This window comes from Ammospiza nelsoni, chromosome 18 (assembly GCF_027579445.1).
Source record: "Ammospiza nelsoni isolate bAmmNel1 chromosome 18, bAmmNel1.pri, whole genome shotgun sequence".
In the NCBI taxonomy this organism is placed as follows: Eukaryota; Metazoa; Chordata; class Aves; order Passeriformes; family Passerellidae; genus Ammospiza; species Ammospiza nelsoni.
In genome coordinates, this window is record NC_080650.1 from 10,738,667 (window position 1) to 10,762,028 (window position 23,362).

Consider the following 23,362-nt stretch of genomic DNA (forward strand, 5'->3'; position numbering starts at 1 on the left):
CCCTCTGTTACTTTGGTTTCTCACAACTGTATAGATACCTTTATCAAGCTCTAAATACCTTCATCAGGCTCTGTTTCCATCCTGGAGTTTCTCAGCTCAGATTCTTTCCATCCTGAATCTGTTTCTCAGCTCAGATCCTTAGCCCTCTATACTCGTAAGTCAACAATTTGTTTCCCTCAAACTTCCTTCCTTCCTTCCTTCCTTCCTTCCTTCCTTCCTTCCTTCCTTCCTTCCTTCCTTCCTTCCTTCCTTCCTTCCTTCCTTCCTTCCTTCCTTCCTTCCTTCCTTCCTTCCTTCCTTCCTTCCTTCCTTCCTTCCTTCCTTCCTTCCTTCCTTCCTTCCTTCCTTCCTTCCTTCCTTCCTTCCTTCCTTCCTTCCTTCCTTCCTTCCTTCCTTCCTTCCTTCCTTCCTTCCTTCCTTCCTTCCTTCCTTCCTTCCTTCCTTCCTTCCTTCCTTCCTTCCTTCCTTCCTTCCTTCCTTCCTTCCTTCCTTCCTTCCTTCCTTCCTTCCTTCCTTCCTTCCTTCCTTCCTTCCTTCCTTCCTTCCTTCCTTCCTTCCTTCCTTCCTTCCCTTTCCGCCCTTCCTTCCTTTTCCGTCCTTCCTTGTCTGTTCTCCCTTCCTGCTGGGGCCGAGCATTCGCTACGAACCTCTCGCAGTCCCCGCGGCCGCCGTTTGGACACGGCCCGCACCGCTCCGGGCAGCCGAGCCGCCCACGCCCGCAGAGCCGGGGGTCGCGGCGGGGCCGAGCAGCGCGGCCCATTCGCCCCGGAGGAGCCCGAGGTAACGAGGGCCGGGGCTGAGGAGGGGCCGTGGCGGGTGGCTGTCGCTGCCCGCGGCCCCCCCGGCCCGGTTGGCGGAGCCGCGGCGCTCGGTGGGGCGGGGGCCGGGCCCTTCCGCCGGCCGCGCTTCCGGCCGGTCAGGTGACGGGGCCCGGCGGAGCGGCGGCTCGGCTCGGCTCGGGCGCTGCGGGGAGCCCGGACCCGCCGGTGAGCAGGGCCGGGCCGGGCGGGGGGCGGTGGGGGCAGCCGGGGCCGGGCTGCGGCTCCGAGGCCGGGCCGGAGCCGCCTGCGCCCGCTGCAGCCGAGCGGGGCGGGGACGCCGCGGGACCCCCGGCCTCGCCCGGTGCCTCTGGAGCCGCGGGCCCCCGGCGGGCCCGGCGCGGGTCCCCCGAGCTCCGTTCCGCGGCCCGGCGCTGCCCGCCGGGGTTTGCCTCGGAAGCGCCGCGCCGGGGCCGCAGGTGCCCGGTGTGCGCTGTGCGGGGCCGGCCCCGCTGGCCCTGGCTCGGGGTATGTCGCGAGGTGTCAGCTGCTGGGGCATGACATTGGTTATATTTTAGGAATTGTTCATATATTAATGCTCGCTTCTTCTTAAATCACGCCTGTTGTATACAGTAACTGTTGTATTTGATATTTTTACGTTTGCTGCTAACCTGGGTTAGCCAGGCACGTCTGTCTCACATAGGAAAACCATGGGGCAGTGTTACCCATCTGGTTATATTCCTTTTTTTTTTTCCTTTGGACTTTGTGAGGTAAGAGGATAAAAATCTTTGTTGAAAGATTTTTCTTGGAGTTTATATTAAACCTTGATGGAACTGAATAAAAAATAAGCAATTGCTTTAATCACTGGGGGTTTTTGCTGTTTGCATTTACAAGGTACACGGACTCCTCGGTGTTCCTGAAACACCCGAGCTGGGCCCTGGCAGCACTGCCTGTAACACAGACGTGCATTGCAGAATCCCAGTTAATGAAACCAGGCCAGGCAGGGCTGGGAGGCAAATGGCTGCTTTGGCAAGAGCGACTGAGCTCATGAATTCATGTTTTGGGACCACTTTGTGGTGGTATTAAGAAGCAGGTGCCCAATGCTGTACAGGTTACAGGAGGTGGAAAGATGAACTCGAGAAATGTTTCCAAGGAGTTAAAATGTAACGTGTTTTGGGGACAGAGAAGAGTAAAAAAGTACTGAGAGATAAATATGTATTTAATGATTAACAACAGGACAGTCATGTGTTAGTTAAAATATCTAAAATGACTGTCAAGAAGTCAGTGCACTTTCTTCTAGACATTGTCAGCAGTTTTCAGCTGAGATTACCTGGTTGTACTTGAAGCCCAGGCAATTGTAATATGTTAAATATCAAGCCTGTTAAACTTATGAGTGGGCATATTTTTATAAACTTTCAGTAGTAGTTTTAGATTTAAGTTGAATTTCTAATGTGAATATTCCTTTTGTAAATATTTTTAAGTGTCAGAAAATGACACTATTATCTTAGGGATAAGAAAAATACGCTGACAAATCTTCTTTTTGATTTAAACTGTGAAAGGTTCAGGAACTAAATCAGAACTTGTTTCATAAACAAACTAGATTTGGATTATTTAAATTTCAGTAATCTTAGCTAAAATAAAATTCATTAGGAAAGAAATATGGAAAAGGGTCTTTCTTGTGGAATTGACATCCAACAGTGCTGCTCTTGTTATTTCATTGTTATGGCAAAGAGGAACAAACTTTGGGTTTTGTTAATAACCTAACCAGACTTCTATATCCTCACCAGAACTTTTTCTCATTGTTCATGAAAAAAATTAAATACTTGAGACATCCTAATGCCATGCTGTGAACACATATTCCAGGACTGTTTTGTATAGGTGGAATTAGCTTCTAATTTATACTCCCTCTTTGCCTTTCCCAGGTTAAATTAATATTCACCTGCTCTTTCCAGCAGATTTTTTTTTTTTTGTGTACCTTAACTTATGGTGAAAACTCCTCTAGGCTGTCCCGAAGTGTTTTTGCTGTGTTTTGAGGTCTGGGCAGTGAACTTTGGCAAATGCAGTCATTGGCTGAGTTCAGAAGTGTGATCTTTGACAGCACCACTCAGCTCGTGCTTTCCTGGTGAGCAGTTGATTTACAGGTGAAGTTTTTAAAATATTAGAGGGAAATTTCTTTTTTACTGGCTGTTAGTGAGGTCTGTACCCAGCACATGGACATTCCCAGGCCCCTGCACTTACTCTTGTCGTGGATCTCCTGTGCTCTCAGCTGTCACCACACAATTTCAGCTCCTCTTGGAGTTCCACCCTCTCAGGTACCTCCACTTCCATGTCTTCATGCTCCACCAGGTTTCTGTGTTTATTTTGGAAGCCTACTTGCAGATTAGTTCCTTGTTTCTTAACTGTTTGTCTGCTGCCACTCTTGATTCTTGGAGGTAGTAAAGCTCAGTCATTTTTCAGAACAACCTGTTGGGATATAACATAGGGACTGTGGTTTGGAGGAAATAAACAGCTAATCCAGATGGCTTTTATGAAACAAAGATACAATTTTCCTGTAAGTATGTAGAGAGCAAAGAAATAAGAAAAAGACAAGCTCTCTGAATGCCTGCAGTTAGGTATCAGCCAATTTTTATATCCTTTCCCTTGTTTTGTTTGTTGCTCATCATGCCTCTGGGGTTGATTTGGAGACCTGATCTGAAGGATAAGTTTGTAGCAAACCTTGACTGGCATCCCTCAATTGTGTTTATTTAACCCCAGAAGTCGTGTTCTATCCCAGTGTATTCACAGTCTTCCTCCCAAACTCTAAAGCAAATTGAAAATAAGATTAGTTTGGTCTGTTGTGATAGTCGTTGATTTTTTTAGTTTGTGATTTGCTTATGGTTTGTTGGGTTTTTTTCCCCTGGAGAGTTTTGTCTCAGAGTTCAAGAAGTTTGAGTGACTGTTCAATTTTGAGCTCATTTTGTGCTCGGAACAAGTTCCATTTGCAGTTGAATTTGTACTTTAGGATTCAGAGTACACTCACAAGCTACACAATATGTGATTATCAAATGTAAATTTAGCCCCTGGAAGCTGTTCCACATTTGCCTCTTTGTATATGTGCAGATGTACAGAGCCCAGCAGCACCTGTTACAGACCAGTTATGTTAAACTGGGATATTCCAGGGATGAAATCAAATGTGTGAGAAGGCTTTCATAATTTTTATTGTTGCATTTTGCTATGGTTTTGATATTTTACATTGGTTATGTCCTAACAGGTCGCTGGGACCCTTCAGCAATGAACAAATACTTAGGAGAGGATCCCCAGCAGAGATTAAGGAATGACCTGTTCTAGGGAAGGAGATTCAGTGCCTGTTGCATGATGTCATTTTAATCTTTCTTCTGTCTCAGCCATCTTTATTCCATAGCATTACTGATATCTCTCTGGATTTCTTTGTCATGCTTCTTCATAACATTTTATTTATTTGTTGTAGTTATTAAAACTGAGGGATTTTTTCAGTAAGTTTTTGTGGAGATACAGATTTTATCTTTTGATAAGTCTTCAGATTTATTGTGTTAATATACCGAATTTAATTTGGAAAAAGGAACTTTTTTCCACATTGCCATTAGAGACTCAGAATTTATTTATTTGCTTCTTGTACACTTCCTTTCCTTGTGTTGTATGTCAAGATGTTTATTGTGACCATTCTGTAAAGGGATGCAGTATTTTTACAGTGTGTTGAAGTTTTACAGTGTGTTGGTTTTAAGGAGGTTTTCTCAATTTTTATATTAATATATAGAGATCCAAGCTGATAAGTTTTCACTTGAACTACTGAGCAAGACAGGCTGAAGATTCTGGTTGTAAGGATGTGTGAAAAATCCAAGTGTCTTTGGCATACAGTTTGTAGGTTGGCAGCATTTCCATCTGCCCTGATCTAACATGGATTTTAATTTTGTACAAGGAACTGGGTGTAAATGGAGTCATGGTGTGAAATGCTCAGAGTCAGCACTACTGAAAGCAGCCTATGGTGAAGTGCAGCATCTGTGAATACAAATCTGCCCTTCTGGGACACTGTGCAAAATGATGTAACAGAGTGAAAAAGCTCTGCAGAAATAGATTTCACCTGCTGTAACTGAGGCTTTGCTGCAATACTTCACAAGGTCTGGGTGTGATGCTTTCCTAGCTGTGCAGTGGGATTGTGTTGTAGGAAAAAAGCTGTTGGCAATAACAGCTGGAGATCCTGAGGCTTTAGTTTGCTGCCCTGCCCCTGAGCTGCAGCTCTGCTACAAAGAGGCAACGCTAAGGAAAGCCTTTAGTGCTTGGGGGGTAAGTTGGAAAAGAAATTATCTTCTGAAAAATTCAAGTTGCCCTTTGAAAATGCTTCAATGTTTGTACATTTGCAAAAAGTTCAGATAATCTGAATCACCTGTTTGTTTCTCACAGCTTTATCTAAGTATTCCTGTTCCTGCAACTTCAGCATGCATGGATGTCAGAGTTTGATGAAAAGCATAGTGAAACATTTTAAACATTTGTATTTTAGTGAATTAATTTCTGTAGCTACTGAAACTCTCTTAGTTCTTGAATTACAAATCTTGCACTGGTAAAAGTATTTCTAGAAGTGCAAATGCCTTGTGCTGAGTCTCAAATTTTTAGGTACTGTGCAATTTATATATCAAGGAATTACACTGTAGAGGTTGTTGCTACTGAAATAAAATAAATGCTGTTCTTTGGTAAATATGATTATGTTAATGAGAGACAAAAGCATGGAAGAAAAATTCAAGCACGTTAAGGTAAAATTTTCAACACTTCTGCATTACTACCTTACTACTAGATTAGAAATGTTTAATAGTTTGAAAATACTAGAAATGTTTGATAGTCATTTCAGTGCTGCTGTGATAGCACCTATATACTGCTCAGGAGAGAATTCAAGTTCTAAGCCACCTTTGCTTGCCATTATTGTCATTAATATTCCAAACTAATGAACATAGAACTTAAAACTCTGCATTGTCAGTCTGTTCAAACTGTGAATTACTTCATGATTAAATTCTGCTTCTCACTGCACTCTCAGTTATAAGTTGTGTTGAATTTTGGAAGAGCATGGGGAGCTCATTCTCCTTACAGCAAATGGCATTTATGAGAAAATGCAGGGGGGTTGTTTTGGCTGTGGATGCTTATCAGTGACAGTAAAATACAGGTCACACTATGGGACTGTAAAGTAGCTTAGTTTCTAAAAAAAGATCCCTCTTGGCTACATTAAACTAAAACCATCAACAACAGGATTCAAGAGCTTCTTAGATAAGTCACTACCAGTTTGGAATGGGGCCAGAATGCAATGTTCATAATGCCAATAATTGTTTAGCTTTGTTTGGTTTTTCCCTTTCTCACAGCTGGGATTCCAAGAGGAAAATTTTCTTGACTTTGTTTGAGCAGTCCTTGAGGATGGCAAGCAAAGGACCCACAGCTTCTGCATCAACAAAGAGCTCCAGTACTGGAGGGACCAGTGGCAGCAGCAGCAGTAATGGTTCTGGGGACAGCACTAATCAGGACAACACTTTTGAATGCAACATCTGTTTAGACACTGCCAAGGATGCAGTTATCAGCTTATGTGGGCACCTCTTTTGGTAAGTGCTGCAGCCCCACACACCAGCCAGAACACCATTGTCTGATCCCATAAAAACCTGGGGTGTTTGTCATTCTAGAGGAGGGACTGTGGGTTTGCTTTAGGAGGAGCTTGGGTTTGCTCCTCAGCTGCTTTTCTTAGCTTGTATTCCAGGGAGTGGGTTTCCTGTGTCCTAAACTCCCTGTACTGCTGGATTATTGTGTAAAAGCAAACAAACAAGCAGCCCCACAGACAGTTCAGTGCTCATTGGTACTGTTTGCTTATGTGTGTTATTTTATTTGTGCTGTCTGGCCTAGCACAGATATGTTCTTTAGACCTAAATTCCATTCTGACCTCTGCCTACCTAAACCTGGATATGCATCTGGGTTCTGTAGGCCAAATTGTAGTTTCTCCTCCAGGCTTGCTCTTTTTTCCTTTGAAACCATAAAAAAATAGGCAATAAGCTTTTACATATGGGCAATTTCTCTTTTCCCATGATATTGCACTTGTGTTAGGAACTTTTTAGTTCCTTGATTTGACTTTGAAATAATGCACAGCACAGATATATGTGCAGAATTTCTGATGTAACTTGGTTTGAATATACCCCTTCTTGAATGTGAAGAAGTTAAGGATTGACATGGCCAAATGTGGGTGGGTTGGAGTTTATTTTACACAGTGGGCTAAATCTTTGATTAAAAGAAGCCTGAAAATGTTTTTCTCCTGTGTAAATATTCATAACATCTGAAAATCCAGTATTTTTTTGGGGGAGATGGAAAATCACTGGCTTAGGGTGTGTTAAGATAAAATAACATTAAATTATTGCACAAAAGGATTTGGAGTAATGGAACCTTAAAAGTACCAGGTGTCTTGTCTGAATGGTGTTATTGAGACCATTTTGAAAGCAGATGGCTGTTTAGCAGTTTTATCTTGTAGCTTGTTTGTCTTTGACCTTTTTTTAATTTGCTATAGCAATTTAATCTGTTTAATGGGAATTTCTCTGCCCTGAGCAACTGAGTCTGATCTCAGTAGCTGACCCTGCTCTGAGCATCAGGTTGGACTGGAGGGTACCTGAGGTACCATCCAGCCTTAGTTATTCCATGATTCTGTGAATGTGGCTGATGTTTCAACTCAGTTTCTAAGATCCTAAAGTCTCGTTACTGACAACTTGCTCATCTTGGCTCTGGGATAGTTTTTCATGGTATCAGAAGAGAAAATTTGTACAATAAACCCTAAGATTAATGCAGGTCTGTCTGGGCCTTTGGTATGGATGAGAACCCAGGGGTGGGAGATGCACAGAACCACGTTAGGAATTTAGATTGCATAACCTGAAAAAAACCAGTGGAGATCAGTCTTGGGCTGTGTTTGCAAAAATGGTTTTGATGGGAGGCTGCAGAACTGGCCCAGCTGGATTCCAGGATTCTGTTGTCACCAAGCTGCACTATCCCTGTACACTGCACATTTGTCATATAGACTTCAGTAACTAATTCTGTTTTCCTCCCTTTTTCTGCTCTGTGAACAAATTGTCCTGGGAATGCTCACAGTTGGCCTTGTTTACACCAGGTAAGACAGGTTTTCTTTTACTTTGTCTTTCATCAGCTCCAGTTGCTCAATAAAGCCCTTGGTTCTCTGGAGTATCCCCCTCTATTCAAATGTGCTTTTCTCTCCAGGGCAGTCACAACCTGCTCATGCAGCTTAATGTGCAACAGCTTGCAATCTGCCCTTTGAGCAACAAGAAAACTTAGATTCTGTTCCACTTGCCTCCACTTTGAGTTTCTTAAGCCTTGCATAATTGCAGTTTTGGTACAATTACTGTTGGAGCTTGCAGGGTTTAGTTTGCAGGTTTAAGTGCTGAGTGTACTTGTCTTTGCATAGTGTTTGACATTGTGGTGCCATTATAGAGAAGGTGGATGACAGGAAGGCCATCTGTGCTAGCCCTTGGCCTTTGCAGGACTGCTCACACTCTTTATTTCTTATTTTACTCCAGTGCAGATCTGAATGTGTCCACATCAGCAAGTTGTTCCCACCAGAACAACAGCCAAAGTGCCAACTCCACTTTGGGGAGCACTTGGCACTTACTAAAATGTTTTGCTCCAGAACTTTGTGAGAAATTGCTAAAGTCTTTCTGCCTGGCTGCAAATGAGGTTTGCATAGTTATTTTTGTGGTATTTTAGTAGTTTTCTTATAATTTCCTTTCTTTTAGTGGCTAGAGACCAGGCCAAACAGACAAGTGTGTCCTGTATGCAAAGCAGGAATCAGTCGAGATAAAGTTATTCCTCTCTATGGAAGAGGAAGCACTGGGCAGCAGGACCCCAGGTAAGAAACCTCAATGCAACTATTTTCATTTGAAAATTAAAGATGAAACTTTAGTTTAGGGTCTTAAGGTTAAAATGTAAAGTGCTGGATTCACAATTTTAAATACTTTGTCAAAAGACATAGATCTGATATTTCTGCCAAATATTTCTGGCTTTTTCAGGGCCTAGTTTTGTTCACATTTCTTGTTCTACTGGCAATTCATTTTAATTTGAATCAAGTGTTAATTATCAGTTACAAGTGGCAGGTTGCAATGATTGTTGTCTGACCAGAGAAGCTTATATTAAATGTTCACATCCTCAGGTTTTAGCCTTTGCAATGGGTATTTATTATTCAAAAGTGCAGCTTTATGTGCTGCTCAAGGTCCAAAGCTGCTTCTGGCTCTCTCACACACTGCTCCAGCCCTGCTGGATGGCCCCAGGACACTGTCAGGAGATTGTCTTTTATGGTGGTTCTGATTATTAGCCAGTCTAGTGCAGATACTGTTGTCACATGTCCTTGCACTTGAGCTAATTTCACAACTTCCTGCAGAGAGAAAACTCCACCACGACCCCAAGGACAGAGACCTGAACCAGAGAACAGAGGGGTGAGTGATCAAATGAGCCTGAGTGGTTTAGTTGTTATTGCTAGGGGTATTTATTCATCCTGGAGGACATAATGTGTGAGAGAAGCTGCATGAGGATCCTGCAGCTTACACATCCTGCTCTTCTCAACAACTCCAGCTGGTTGTTCATGAATCATTGATAGCTGTGCTGTGGCAGAGCTCCATTCCTGTGGCACCTTTAGCATTCCAAAGAACAGCCCAACTTCCAGTGTGCTACCACTGGAAAAGCTTTTCATACTTGATTGTTCTCCACATTTCAATACAAGGAAGACTTTGCTTTGAAAATTCTTTGTGCAAGTGTATTTCTGTCAAAACTTACGTGTCATTAATTAATCCACGTATTAATTTAGATTTTTGACACTGACACCTGCTTCTCTCATTTCAATGGGATGTTACTGTACCATGGCATTAGAAGCAAGAGAAAGTCAATATCTGTTGGATACATGATTTGAAGAGGGATCTGTGGTTTTGTTGAGGAGATAACATAGGGTGAATGTAAACAGAAGCTGGCACAGATGGAGCAGACGTGGGAGTAGGTGGTAGGACAGACCACAGTGTGCTCCAGCACTGCATGACCTGATGAAACAATGGCACATTTCCATGTAACTCAGCCTGGGCTCCTTGGAGAGGATTGTCTCCCTCATGCTTCAAGCAAACAACTCTGCAGGTTGTGATTAAGGTGCATTTCTGTATTGAATGTACTGGGAGCTCAGCTGTTCTCTTTCACTAGGGCATTGCTGCCTTATTAAATCAGCTCCTGTACCTTACTTGAACCTTTCAGCTGGTGCTGCTGTAAGTCAGAGGGATGGGGTATGAAGGCAGGGCAGTAGTGATGCTGTTCTATTCAGATCCTGTACCTGCCACAGAGAGCCTTGCTGTCCCTCAGAGTTAGTGACAAAATGCTTGAGAGGAGTATGGTCAAAAGACCAACTCCTGAAATCAAGGCTCAACCAAGAAACTTTTATTATATGAGTAAAATCATCTTTGTCCTCCCATTGTTGGTGGTGATAAACCAGAGGGTGTTTCAGAACTGGTATCACTGCTTTAATCCTGAGGTGAGAGGACAGAATGCTGGATTATGGAACTGTGGGCTCTCCACAGTGTTAGGCATGACACAAGCCCCTAGATTCACACACAGTTAGTTCTCAAACAGCACACTGCTTCTGCAGAGCAAGATTCATCTCAATTCAGGACACTTATCTTTTGACTTGATGTGGTGTTTTAGTCTGGATCCCACGGGGTCAGTGTTACTGCATTGTAACTTCCTTTTTTCCTCCTTATGTCTTGCATTCCTGCCCCAGGTGATTTTTCCACCTTAATTTGAGTCCCCATGGTGATTTTTTTGTGGTTTTCCTATGCATCCCACTGGCAATTTATCATTCCAGTGAGTGTTTACTGATGCACATGTATCACAAAAAGCAATTTAGGTTGTTTTCTTAAGTACCTTTCCTATATGGCTAACAACTGTTAACACATGATAAATTAAGACATTCTAAATAGAATTCCTTCTGTTGATTTTGATACATTGGCAGACACCTACTACTTTTAGTTGAGAAAGGTTACAGTTGGGAAACACTGTCCTAATTTGTGGCCCTCAAACAAGAGCAGCAGTTGCTAGTTTTCATTTTCTCAAACCTTTGGTTTGAGAAACCTTGGTGAATTTGCTGCTGTCTGAAACATTTTAAATGCAGGAAAGCTAAGGAGACATCTACAAAAGTGTGTCAGACTGAAAGGTGACAGCTTGGCTTTCCTTTAGCTGTGGGAAAGCCAGTGAGAGGGAATATCTGCACAAAATACTCTGAAATAGGCTCTAAGTGATTGGTACCTGTTTTGTCTTCTGATCTTTGTTCTCTGCAGGGATTCCAGGGCTTTGGGTTTGGTGATGGTGGCTTCCAGATGTCCTTTGGAATTGGGGCGTTTCCCTTTGGTATATTTGCAACAGCCTTCAACATAAACGACGGGCGACCTCCTCCAGGTACCACAGATCCTCCTCCTGTCACATCACAGGCATTTCACAAACTCTTCAATAACCTGCTGAATGGCAAAATATTCTGAACAGTAGCCAGTGTTGTCAATAGAAACACAAAATGAGGGTAAAAACACTCTGTAGAGAGCATGGTCTGTGGCTGGTATGTTTTGTACACAGACTCATAAAAGAAGCAAGTTTGTAATTTCCATATAATTTGCTGAAGGCTCTCTTGGGAGACCAGTGACTGCAGAGGAACAGTGGCACTGGGGACTATTCTCCTCTAATTCAGATGTCTCCTCTGGTACACCAGCAGACTTCTCCTGAAAAATGAGACAAATTGGACTAGACTTTCTAATAATAATAAAAAGGAGTCACTAGGGGTGTATGAAGGAGACCCAGATTTTAAATCAGCAGGAGAGGACCATTTCCTGAAAGATGAGAAGGAAAAATTTAAATTGGTGCTCTGTACCACAGAATTATGGATGCAAGGATTGTTCATTTTTCAGAAATTTATCTCTGAGACAGTCATCTGTATTCTACAATAAGTAACTTTCCAGTGAAATTACTTCACGTTTTTGATTAACAAAAACCAGCTGGGTTACTCCAAGGGGTGACCTTGCTCTCTAACAATGAAGTAATCCCTAGAAAACCTCCTCCCCATCTTCAGTGTAGACAAACTGAATCTGTTTTGGACAAGAACACCTACTGGCCAGGGTTTTCTGAACTTACTTTGTGGAAGGTTATGCCTGGCAAATATTCCACCATGTCATATGGACATAGGAATTACGAGGAACAAACTCATTCTTCACATCACACCAGCATTGCCATGGTCCTGTGCTGTCCTTGGGTCAAATTATCTTCCCTATTAACTATAGTTCAGTGTCCCCTGAAAATCTGTGGGGCTGGGGGGACTGAACTAAGGAATCCTGCTTTGAAATACTTGTCTTCCTTATGATCTGCCCGTGCAGCCAGCCACGCTGAGGGTGGGAAGCAGCAATTTTCTCACCAAGCAGACTCATTCTTTGCATATTTTTCAATGTATGAATATACTATATTCAGAATACACACAATCCCAGAGAAAAGGAAGGAGCTGAACTGTTGTTTGTTTTTTTTACTTCCTGTTTTCCAGCTGTTCCAGGGACTCCTCAATATGTGGATGAGCAGTTCCTTTCCCGCCTCTTCCTGTTTGTGGCACTGGTGATAATGTTCTGGCTGTTGATTGCATAAGTCTTTTCCATTATTCTATATATTCATGACCAACAAGGCCACTGAAACAGTTACAAACTGCATCCCCATCCCATTTTAAACCTCTTGGTGTCTGGTTCCATAGCTACCTATGGGCTTCAGGAATTGGTGGTACCACAGCACAATGAGGAATCTCACATTTTGCACCAGAGTTGGTAATTAAAACATTGGTTTAAAAGTGTATTTCAGCTCAGATATCTTGTACAACAGGTTCCTGCCACAAACCATGGGCCTAGCGTTGAGCTGCACTCCAAAAGGGAGTGCTGCTTTGAAATCCTGTGCCAATCAGTGACACCAGGCCTGTGGGATACACAGTTATCCCAACAGACTGGGCAGGTAAGGAAGCTTCTCCAGTGTGACCAGTATCTCCTGCTTTGCAACCACGATGGATCTGCCAGAGCTGCAGATGTTGTTTAATGTCTCCATCAACATCTGACCTTCTCCAGGAAATCATCCCCAGCTCTGCTGGGACTCTCTGGGGCACAGCACGTGATGCAGGCAGAGCCAGCTCTGGAGACTGGTTCCGGTTTCTTTTCCGTCTGTTATTTCCCAGCGTGGTGGAAAACCCTTCCTGATGGTTCTCATGGCTGTTAGAAGAAAGGATACAAATTTATGCTGCAACTTTTTAAAGCCTGAGCATGCTGGAGCCAGACCCTGGAAGACTCTCTGGCTGTGGAGCCAGGTGGGGCTGCTGGAGGCAGCCCAGTTCCTCACTGACAAACAGTGTTGTTTGTGTTCCCCGGCTCTGTGCAGCACCTGGGCTGCACTCCTGGATAATCCCCTCCCAACCTCGTCACTGTAGCGACATTTATCTTCCTCAAGGCTTTGAGACTGTCTACACAAGGTCATGTACTCCAGATAAAATCCTATTACAGACCTGAGATCAGCTTGTCTGGGTAGAGGAACAAAAGGCATCTTTACGTGAGTTTTGAGGTAAAACTTGTCATTCTGTAAAATGACACAGGAGGAGCCCTGAGATCCTGCCTTTGCCAGCACATGCTCAGTAGGGAATGTTTGGAGACCTTCTCTCTGCAGGTGCACACAGACCCTCTCCCATGCCACAGCAGGACAGCTGCAGCACCACAGTCTCTGCAGCTAAAATCTACCAAAGATTTTAATTTGAAGTGCTGGAGGAGACCACAACCATTAATGTGCTGAGGGGATATTGCAGAAGGTGAGCAATCTGCAGCCACTTTGGAATCCTGTTGGGTATTCAGCTTTAAAGAGTACTCCTGATGTATTTGTGTAGATTCCTTCAAAACAGGTATGAGAGATTCCCTAGCAAGATGAACAGTTCATATTTCTCTGACTAGGCAATTCCATTTCTTTTTCTCTTACTGTTTTTAGATTTTTTTGATTCCAGTCGCTCGTACTCATGATGATTTCCTGCAAGATGAATGTTGTGACTTCCCTGGCAGTAGACTGAAAAACTGAAAGCAAATCAATTAATAGAAACTTTGTTTCAGTAGCTTGGGATTTTTAGTGTATGGCAGAGTTTCCTGGGCAGGACACCTTTAATTAATTGTTATAGAAGTTTATTTATGTAATTATAAACTGTTTCCTTTTAGTGTCAAGACAGAGTATGACTGAAGTTTAACTTGCCTACCTCCAAAATTCCATCTGGCAAGTAGAATGTTGCAAAGCTTCTGCAGTGTTTTGTCACGTCAGATTTATACCTGACTCAATAATCTGACAGAATATATTGCTCAACTATTTATAGTTGAGGTGGTGCTTCAGCTTTTGCTGTGCGACACTTGTGAGTAGCTGAACTTTGGCAAAGGGTTCTTCTCAATGTGTAACTTGGTAACTGGGCCCCTTCCCAGGAGCACGGGCTGTTTGGTTTGGTTGTCCTACAATGTCGCAGCTTTGGGTTCCTCTCCTGCGCAGTCAGCACCACCTGCTGATGGGAAGGGAAGGTTCATGTGACGGTAAGGGATGGATTCCTTCTCCTTTTGAACGGAGAAACTCGATGCTGAGAGGTTATGCAGGGAGGAGAAAGGTAGCTCTTTGAAGCCTTTATCCCATAAAGAGGATAGAGAAGTGACTGCAATAGATTCAAGAGGTACTGAAATATATTTAATTAATGCATTTTAAAAACCAGAATTTTAATGGATCGGGGGTGGGGATTTCCATCTAGGACTGAGAGAGATAATGGATTTATCCATTATCTAGGACTGAGAGAGATAATGGAGAAGGCTGCAGAAGCATGACTGAGAGCTCTTATTTTCCGGCAATTCAAGGATGGAATAGTCTAAAAGTGTTAACGCTTGGTTCCCCCTTTCCCTGGTGTGCTTTTGTATGTACCCCTTCCCGTAACCCGACCGCACGCGGCCCGGACGGCTCGGTTAGTGCGTTACCGTTCCTCCTCACTAATTTTCACTGTTGTGAAAGTGATTTAGAATTAAAAAATGGTTTTACATTGAGCGGAGTGCGCCGCCGTTCCTTTGCGCTGCCTGGGGCCGGGAGCGGGAGCGGCGGGGCCCGCCCGGGGCCGCGGCACGTGCGGGGCGGGGCTGCGGGCGGGAGGCGCCGCCATTGGTCAACGGCGCGGAAAGGGCGGGGCGGGCGCGGCGGGGCCGCGCGGGGATTGGCCGGTGCGCGGGGCGGGCGACGCCGATTGGCCCGTGGCGGGGGCGGGGCGGGCGGTGCGGAGGGACGGGCCCAGGTGCGGCGGCCGCCGCTGGCGTCGGGCGGGCGCGGGCGGCGGGCGCGGGATGGAGGCGCTGCCAGGTGAGCTCGGGCCGGGCCGGCCGCGCCTCCGCGGGAGGAGCCGCCCTCCAACACCCGGGGCGGGCGCGCGTACGCGAGGCCGCGGCTCTCGCCCGTATGCGGCCGCTGCTGCTTCGGCGGCGTCGCGGGGCGGCCCCTGCGAGGCTGGACGGGGCCGCTGCCTCCTGAGCCCGCGGCCCGGCCGCACGTCAGCCCCGGGCCGGGGAGGGCTCTGGGGCCGGCCCGCCGCTCCCTCCAGCGGCTGGCACCGCACGGCCCGGGGGCTCCCGGCGGGGCTCCGCAGCCCCGGTGCAGTGAGAGCCGCGGGACGGCCACGGGAGATGCGGCCGCAGCCGGCACCGGGTCCTGCAGCGCGGGGCCCGCCGGTGCCACTCACCCCGTCCGTGCTGCCCCCCGAGGTCCCCCGGTGCCCCCGGGTTCGGCCCCTGCTCGTCGCTGTGTCTGTGCCACATTCCTCCCGGCCTGGGGAACTCGGCAGACCTGTTCCATGGATTATGTCCCTCCGCGTTTCCTTCGCGCTGTTTCCTGCTCTGTTTTGTTCATTTCCGTCGTTTCTCCTGCATACTGAAGCAATTTCTGTTGGATTGAGGACTGTTCGTTTCCCTTTGTGAGCTCATCAGCCTTGCTGGGCACACTTAAACAGATGCAGCTCTACGGCTGAGAATAGCTGGAGTTTCTTCTTCGTGGAGTTCCGAAGCTGATGGGTCAGATTCTGTAAGATGATCAGGGAGGAATTTGTTGCTTGTAGTCAGCTGTGGTGTAGTCATTGAGCTTTAAATTTGTTTAATAGAATCCACAGACAGTTTTGACACGTGTGTGTTGTGCTGGTGACACTGAATGGGAGAGGATGGAGCTGCAGAATGTTTGGTTTGCAGGTAGTTTTGGTCTGCAGCTATTTCAGAAGTTCAGCTGACTTTCCAGGCTTGCCCTGCTTGGAGAGAGGAGAGCGTTGGCTGCCTGTGCATGGAGGCACAGGCACACGGAGCTTTGCCTTTTATTCCCAGTGTGCTGAAAAACCTTTTCCTTTATAGGACAACACAGGTAGGGTCAGGTTTTTCCAAGGTTCTCCCAACCTTTACTCTGCTGTGCAGGTCTGAGCTCAGGTGGAGTTCTTGGTGTTGTGGATTAACAGGAGGGCACAGGGGCAGGTGATCCAGGTGTGGAGCTGATGCACACTTGGGAACTGAAGTAGCAACCTACACCACTTGTCACATTTGAAGGAACCCTTTGAGCCTTACATCTTTATGGAGACCTTCCTGGATACTGCTGGTGATAGTGGTGCTTGTAGCTGAGCAGCGAATGTTTTTTTTTTTCCCTGAAATAGCTATTCATGCAAAAAGTGCAAGATCTTCACCTTGGTTAATTTTAAACATTGTTGTTGACCTACACAGTGGGGTAAAGGTGCATGGAAGGTTGATGGCTTCTGTTTTGTGTAGCTTCAAGGAACTTAGGAATGGTATGAACTTGCCTAAGCAACTTGCCTAACCAAGTTGTACCACCCTTTGGAAAAGGGAAGTCGTGGTTTGTGGTTTTCCTTGTCTAAGTGCCCCTTTTCCTTTAATGCAGCCTTGCTGCAAGCAAACTCTTGGTAGCAGGAAGAAACAGATTTGGGATCTGCTCGGCTCTGTGACACGTTTCTTGTGCCATCCTGTGCTAAACTAAGATTCTTGACTCTTTAATATGCCTGCACTGCCTTTGGGTTTTTGGATAGCATTTATCTGTGTGCCAAATGCTCTTTGTGCACAAGTTTTCATTCTGTTTTCCTAGTTTGCTTGCATCTAAGTAACCAGCTCTCTCTGGGGCTTTCTGGCAGTTCTAGCAAAAACTATTATAACTCTGTTATAACTATTTTAAGTATTTTCTGGAAGGGCAATAGGCCAGTAGCATCACTCCCCCTTCCTAAGTCTGAGGGTAGCCTGGTGCTGGCTGTACAGTCTCCATGGGATTATTCATTCAAGAGTGTAATTCCTTCCTGGTAGTCTAGTTGTTCTCTACTGAATGAAGTTTGCCTTTCCTTTCTTTCAGTTCTGGGAAATCCAGTTAATTATACAAATGAGAGCAAACGTTGTGTGCTGAGTCAGTGCTGTGGGGGAAGCAGTAGTGTGGCTTCCTGGCCTAGCATGGTTCTCTGTTGGAATTGTACTAGGTCAGTGTTGCCTTCCTGAAGTCTCTGCTCTGACAGAGCTGTAACTGAACTGTTTTATGTGAAAAGTCATAATTTTTTTTGTGCAGAATGTGAATAAGCAGATGTCATGTCTGAAGGAAAAAAATATACAAGATATCAGAGTTTGATTTGGGAGTTCCCACTCTGGGGCTATAGACTGCCTGCAGCTTTCCATGTGGGAAGGCTTTCCTGTCAGTTACTTAGGGTTGTTCTTTATGAAGGATGTACCAATCTGTGTTTTCTCTGCTGTAAACTGATTGCTGTTTGTCCCCTTTTTGCTGTGTGCAGGTGAAGAGGTCTGGAGATGTCTGGGATGTGGGGACAGCATTGCAGCTGGGCAGTGCCTGCACAAGACTGTCAATGAGGCTTGGCACATCTCCTGTTTCAGGTAGGTGAAGCTCAGCCTTTCAACCCTCCTTGTGCTGTTCCCCTGGCTGGGACCTGCTGGTGAGGTCCCAGCATGAGCTGGGGATTCCTGCACTGATCTCTGTGCCTGACCTGTTCCCAGCTCCTTTGTGGCTGTACCTCAGGGACAACATCCAGTCCCCAGTGCAGCTGACACTGCCTGGCACAGATAAAGTGCAAATAAAAGCTCTGATTTACTGCTGGTGGCAGAGGCCATGGGTTACATGTTTGTCTTCTGCAACATTCCAAAGCAGTGCCCAGGCAATTTGCACAGCCTGTTGCTTTTTCCATGTGTGGTAGGTGCAAGGTTGTTAGTAGGGTGCTGATAGAGATCTTTTTGCTTTCTCTCCTTTTCAAACTCTTAAGAGAGACAGACTTATGAAATCTGTTAGATAGTGTTGCTGTCAGCAAGGACAAAAAGGGATGTCTGCCATGGTGGTAGGAGTAATGCCTCTTTTTTGTGTTCCATGAGTACTCAGTCCAGTTTTCATGCTCCAGGATCACATTTCTGAAGGGGTCTGTATTTTTGAGAGAGGTTCAGTACCTGCAGCTTCTACTGGCTTCTATATTGGCTTGAATATGGGGAGGTTAATGTTTTGGATATTGTTGAAGAAAGTGGGGGAAAAGGAAGCCAAAGTGTGGCTTTGGAGGAATGTTTTCTGTGCCAAAATAAGCATCTATTGTCCTTGTTTAAAGAACACAAGGAAAAAACCCCAACAAAATACTCCATCTTTGTTGAAGTGAGGATTGTGGTTATTGGTATATTTAAAAAAAAATAAAGCATCTCATGCTGCCAAAGCAGTGCAGGCTCAGTTGAGTTGGAAAATGCTGTTTTAGTGACACATTAATAATCACTATAATATTTTTATTTCATTACAAATTCCAGTATTTTGGATTTCTCTTGGTTTTAGTGATCATGTTTAACCATAATGAAGCAGCTTTTCTTAATCCTGGTTTTCTCTTTTCCCTGAAGGATGAGTATCCTGCTGAGCTTCCCTAGACTGTGCCAGTAGCCAAACCCCAAGCTGTGTGTGCTGGGAAGTCTGTCCCTCTTGCCATTGAATGTATTTCTCTTGTGGGTCTTGATTTGCAAATGTTTTGGTGCTTCTTGCTGTTGGGGCTGTTGAGGTGAGGAGCAGCTGAGCTGGAGGCAACTCCTGCCTTTGGGACACTTCACAGAGGATTTGTTTTCATGGGTTATATTGTGTAATGGAGGTTTGGTTGTTGCTTCTGGGCTGGTTTGTTTAATACAAGTGATGACACCAACCTTTCTCTGAGCTGTGTAGTCACTTTTTGCATTTGCTGATGCACTTCTTGTGCCCTGTGCCTTTGCTGTGCTCAGTGAACAGTTGGAACCTGCAGCAAAGGAAGCTGCCCTCCCCTTTTTCCTAGTTCCAGGGTAGGACTGACATGAAAACAAGTTTCCAGTTTGCCCTGTGTTCCTCCTTTCCTTCTGCTGTCCCTAAGCCATGCTGAGCAGCACTCTTGTGCTGATATCCCAAAGGCAAACTTGAAAAAGCCTCTGAGGGTAGGAGGCTTTGGCAGCTGGGAGCTGTGAGTTCCGGCAGCTCTTGTGCAGTGTTTTTTAGAGTCTTCCTGTGGATTAGCTGACTCCCTGGCCTGGCACATAATTTCTCTAATGCAGCTTGGCCCTGCTCCAGGCTCGTTAGCTCTGTTTATTCTTGGTGCTGGCAGGAGCTGACGTACATCAGCGTCTCTGAGGATTTTAGTTTTTGTCACTTCCCTCCTTCCTCAAACTGCATCTACAGGAGCTTTTGTCTCTGAAACCTGCATTTGCTCTGCTGTGGCTTGAGGGAAGAGCAAATCCCTGTTTGTAGATCTTGGATATTTTAGACTGTTCTTTGGCCAGCTGGTTCCTTAGGCTTGAATCTGATGGGCTGGATCTGGCTGAGGAAGTTTCTTAGATGTTTCTGTCACGGAGTCTGTTGTGAATTAACTCTGAATGTGCTTTTGTGCCTCCGAGTTCTGTTGAGACAGCACACACTCTCAAAGGTCACTGCTTTGCACAGTTTGACTGGATTTGGAAATTGCATTGCACAGAACTTCAGACATTACACCAAGAAAGGGAAAGAGAGAAGGGAAAAGGAGCCTTTTGCCAGGTCTGGATCATTTTTACCTCAGGGGATTATTGGAAGAGCTTTTTTGACCAAGAGCTTGCTGGTTTTATTGTTTTCAGTCAAACATTTTCCCCATATTGCAAAATAGAAGGTGAATACTTCTGACTATATATTCTTGAATACTTCTGACTATATATATAAATATACTTTTGAATAAAGTATTATTACCAGTGTTTATTTTTGGTGGTTTGTGTTGTTTTTCTGCAGTTAATGACAAATGAACTTAAAGACAATTCCCACTTTCTGTAGGGGTATTGTGTATTTGAATTGGAGTAGGATGGAATGAGAAGACCCAGACACAGCTGTATGGGTTTGTCTAAGGACATGGTATTTGTAAAAAATCCAGTTTTGATTATTCGAAAACCACAAATTCAGACCAAGCCTGTAGACTACATCCAGGTGGAAAATGGATGCATAGGAAGAAAATAATTGTAAATGCTGGCAGGAATTCCTACTGTAGCAGGGTGCTTAAGCATTTTTTAGGAAGGAAGACAGCTGAGGCTCAGTTCCTTCCTAACCATGAAATAACAGAGCATGTCTAGTGCTGTGGTCTATAAAATAAACCTAATTTAAGTAGCCAAGCAACACTGGCTTGCTGCACAAATCTCTACTAAAAGCCAAAGCCAGAAAAAATGTTCACAGTATATCTTCAAAAGTAGCAGAAGGTGATGGATTACTGGTGATTTTACAGTCACAGATTTAAAGATACCATTTAGTTTATACCTAAACCAGTTAATTAAAAGCTGAAAAACCATGAGGAGTTTGAAGAGCACTGGATTAGCTATCCATGGATCAAGGGGTGCCCTAAGCTCCAGCCCACTGAACAGGAAGAGAAACACTACTAATTTCCGAGCTCTAGTGATTTGATTGTCTTTCAAAATGTGATTTTTCTATACTGAATGCCATATTTTGTGTGCTCCAGAAATATTTTTTTTCTCAGCAAAACTTAGTAAATCACTTTGATTCTTTTTACATTTGGGGGCAGGGGAATGCAAGCCAGGCAAACTTATATGAAGACTGTATATAATATAACTGTATATAATTAAACCTGGTCTGAGGGTATTTTTATAAATCTGTTTTCTGTTTTTAGTATATCTACTATCAACTTATATATGAAGCAAGTAATTTTTGTGGCTTAGGGATGATCAAGAAATTGGTCATCTAACAATCTCCAGTGACTGTAAAATTTTGGTCTCTCAGGCTGTCTACTAGCACTTCATTATCCTCAGGGTTAGAACCTTCTGTCTACTATCTCCACATTTAAATCCATTTCTTCTCTCCATGTTCATGAAAAACAAGATTTTTCCTCTGCTTCTGTTACCCACATAGCCTTCCCCTGTCAGAAAGGAGATTGTGTCTCCCATCAGTCCCTTGTACAAGGCAGAAGCCCTGGATTTAGCAGACCTGGCTTTTTCTCCAGACTCTATTTTCTAGACTTTAGATCACTTCTGTCAGTTCAATGTCTTTGGCACAGGCCTTCATTTTCCAAAAGCAGCTCCCTCCCCAGAGGACAAATGGTTGAACAGCATTTGAAGCACAAATGTGGACAAATGAAGATGTAAGCAAGATGTGTATTAGGAGGAATTTAAATTGTGGAATGTTTGGTGCTTTGAGTTTTCCCTTAGCTTTTCACCTGTGAGCACAAGTCAGGTTTATCCACACAGCAGCTGAGTGTGAGAGCAGGGGAAAGAGCAGCAGAAATAAAAGGCAACTGAATCAAGGTAGGAGCAGGAAGATAAAAATCTCCTCTTCCCTCTCTTCTCCAGTTTCTGGCAGCTACAGAAAGTTAATGATAGGGGCCTCACAGGTGAGAACTCTTCACTAATCCTGCAGATTCCTGGCAATGTTCCTTTGGTGGTGTCTTCTTCAGCATTGAAATTCTGGAGGCCACTATCAGATTCAGGGAGAAATAGTTGCCTATTGGCACACAGATCGCTATGGCCTCTGAGAGTTTACACATTCAAAGGAACAATGCAGCACTTTGCAGGTGGCCGCATTCCTCAGGGGAATCTATCAGATACAGGGCATCAATGGCCAGCCTTTATATTTAAGGAGGAATGGGGCATTCCAGTCCAAACTTTCTTTTGCTTGCATTGGCAGCTTGTCCTTTAGGGCACTGTTATCGAGCATTATTATATCAAGGTAATTAGAATTACTCACACAGCAGAGCATGTGAGGCACAGGAGTGAGGCAGGATCCTTCCCTGAGGAGTTCCTGCTCTTCACAGACCAAAGCAGCACATTAAGGAGGAGTGAGGATGCTGTGCTGTGCCAGTCCTACTGCCATATCTGCTGCATTTACAGAGCAGAAGCCACTGCTTCCCAAAGTTTCAGTTGGTTGAATTTCCTTGGTTTGCCTCTCAGCCCGCACACATTCAGGAGGGCTGCAGCCATCAGACAAACGTGTTGGGGATAAAACCTCTCCTTCCTCATGTGCTTGGTGATGTGAGGTACTGAGCAGCACCACGGTGTTGTTCTGAAGCTGTGCTGCTGCTCAGAAGTGAGATGCAGTGATGGAGCTGAACTTCAGGTCACTGTTTGTTGTACTTTACTCAAGATCGGCTACAAGAGCTCGGAGGTACGTGCAGATCCCAAGGTGGTGCTTGCAGGAGCCGGCTGGATTGGTTTCAGGAGCTGACTCTTGTCTTTCAACAGCAGCAAAGCACGTGTTACACGTTAAGTGCCTTGGGAACACAATGAGGTGTTGGGATTGCATGAAGTATTTGGAACCCCTCCAAGCTGCGCCCATGCTAAAGGAAAGGCTTGCTGCAAACTCCTCAGGCATCGAGCAGATTCCTCTTCCCTCAGTCCCACACATATCGAAGTGTCTGTCTGTGCCGGGAGAAGTTTGTGTATCTCAGGGCTGGGGATGTGCTGAGCAATACATCTGTCTGCAGACATGCTACCGAGCAGCACGGGATGTGTGGCAAGGAGAGGCTGCAGCCCCAGCTGGCTCAAGGTATTCATCACTGGAATATCACAACAGCTGTGTGATTCATTTCTGGGGAGATAAATCTCTAATAATGGCTGAGACTCAGTGATTAATATCATGGAAGTCCTTGTCAAGGTTTTTCATGTGTTCCTTTTCATTTGGTAGTTATAGTCTTTCTGGCACAAGTTACTGCTCTGTTCTAAACCATAATGAGGAATAAAGCTCCCCCTGTGATGACCACCTGGTTGTAGTGGAAATGCTGCCAGCATTTGCAAGAGAGAAGTTGCTGATGTCTGACTTGACTTGGTGAAAAAGAAATTTACTCCCGTGCATTTTGGCCCCCAGAGATGGTATCAGTAAAATTACAGAAGGTGCCCCCCCTGCACACACCTGTTATCAGCATTAATGAAGTAGTTATTCTGGCAGGAATTCAGATCTAGAATGTATGAACACATTAACACCTTTTCCAGAGCCCTTTTATCAGAAGACATTGTGTTCTCAAATAGGTCATAGAGACAACAGAAAAAGCAAGAAGT

At 44.8% G+C, this 23,362-nt stretch overlaps 2 protein-coding genes across 5 annotated transcripts in view; both read left to right on the forward strand.

The window, feature by feature from the left end:
* Positions 1 to 614: 614 nt before the first annotated feature.
* On the forward strand, positions 615 to 14,881 carry RNF185 (ring finger protein 185). Of its 4 annotated transcripts, none has more exons than XM_059484918.1 (7): positions 615 to 780; positions 6,119 to 6,352; positions 7,872 to 7,890; positions 8,531 to 8,643; positions 9,172 to 9,226; positions 11,102 to 11,219; positions 12,343 to 14,881. In XM_059484918.1, the coding sequence occupies exons 2-7, from the start codon at positions 6,171 to 6,173 to the stop codon at positions 12,438 to 12,440; spliced, it is 585 nt and encodes a 194-aa protein (XP_059340901.1). In that variant the 5' UTR covers positions 615 to 780; positions 6,119 to 6,170; the 3' UTR covers positions 12,441 to 14,881. The 4 variants fall into 4 exon arrangements, with proteins under 4 accessions (XP_059340901.1, XP_059340902.1, XP_059340900.1 ...); XM_059484919.1 differs by having other exon boundaries at positions 664 to 780; positions 6,162 to 6,352; XM_059484917.1 differs by lacking the exon at positions 615 to 780 and adding an exon at positions 931 to 986.
* Positions 14,882 to 15,134: 253 nt separating this feature from the next.
* Positions 15,135 to 23,362, forward strand: part of LIMK2 (LIM domain kinase 2) — a 30,558-nt gene continuing 22,330 nt past the window's right edge. Inside the window, exons 1-2 of the mRNA XM_059484921.1 lie at positions 15,135 to 15,188; positions 17,641 to 17,740. Of these exons, the coding sequence (XP_059340904.1) occupies positions 15,173 to 15,188; positions 17,641 to 17,740 (116 nt within the window). The 5' untranslated portion in view covers positions 15,135 to 15,172. The remainder of the gene's footprint in view (positions 15,189 to 17,640; positions 17,741 to 23,362) is intronic.

Bases quoted from the DNA above. Each gene is read 5' to 3' on its own strand.
- RNF185 (XM_059484918.1), top strand. From the start codon at position 6,171: ATGGCAAGCAAAGGACCCACAGCTTCTGCATCAACAAAGAGCTCCAGT. The intron at 8,644-9,171 runs GTAAGAAACCTC...AACTTCCTGCAG, and splicing joins ACTGGGCAGCAGGACCCCAG to AGAGAAAACTCCACCACGAC. The intron at 11,220-12,342 runs GTACCACAGATC...CCTGTTTTCCAG, and splicing joins CGACGGGCGACCTCCTCCAG to CTGTTCCAGGGACTCCTCAA.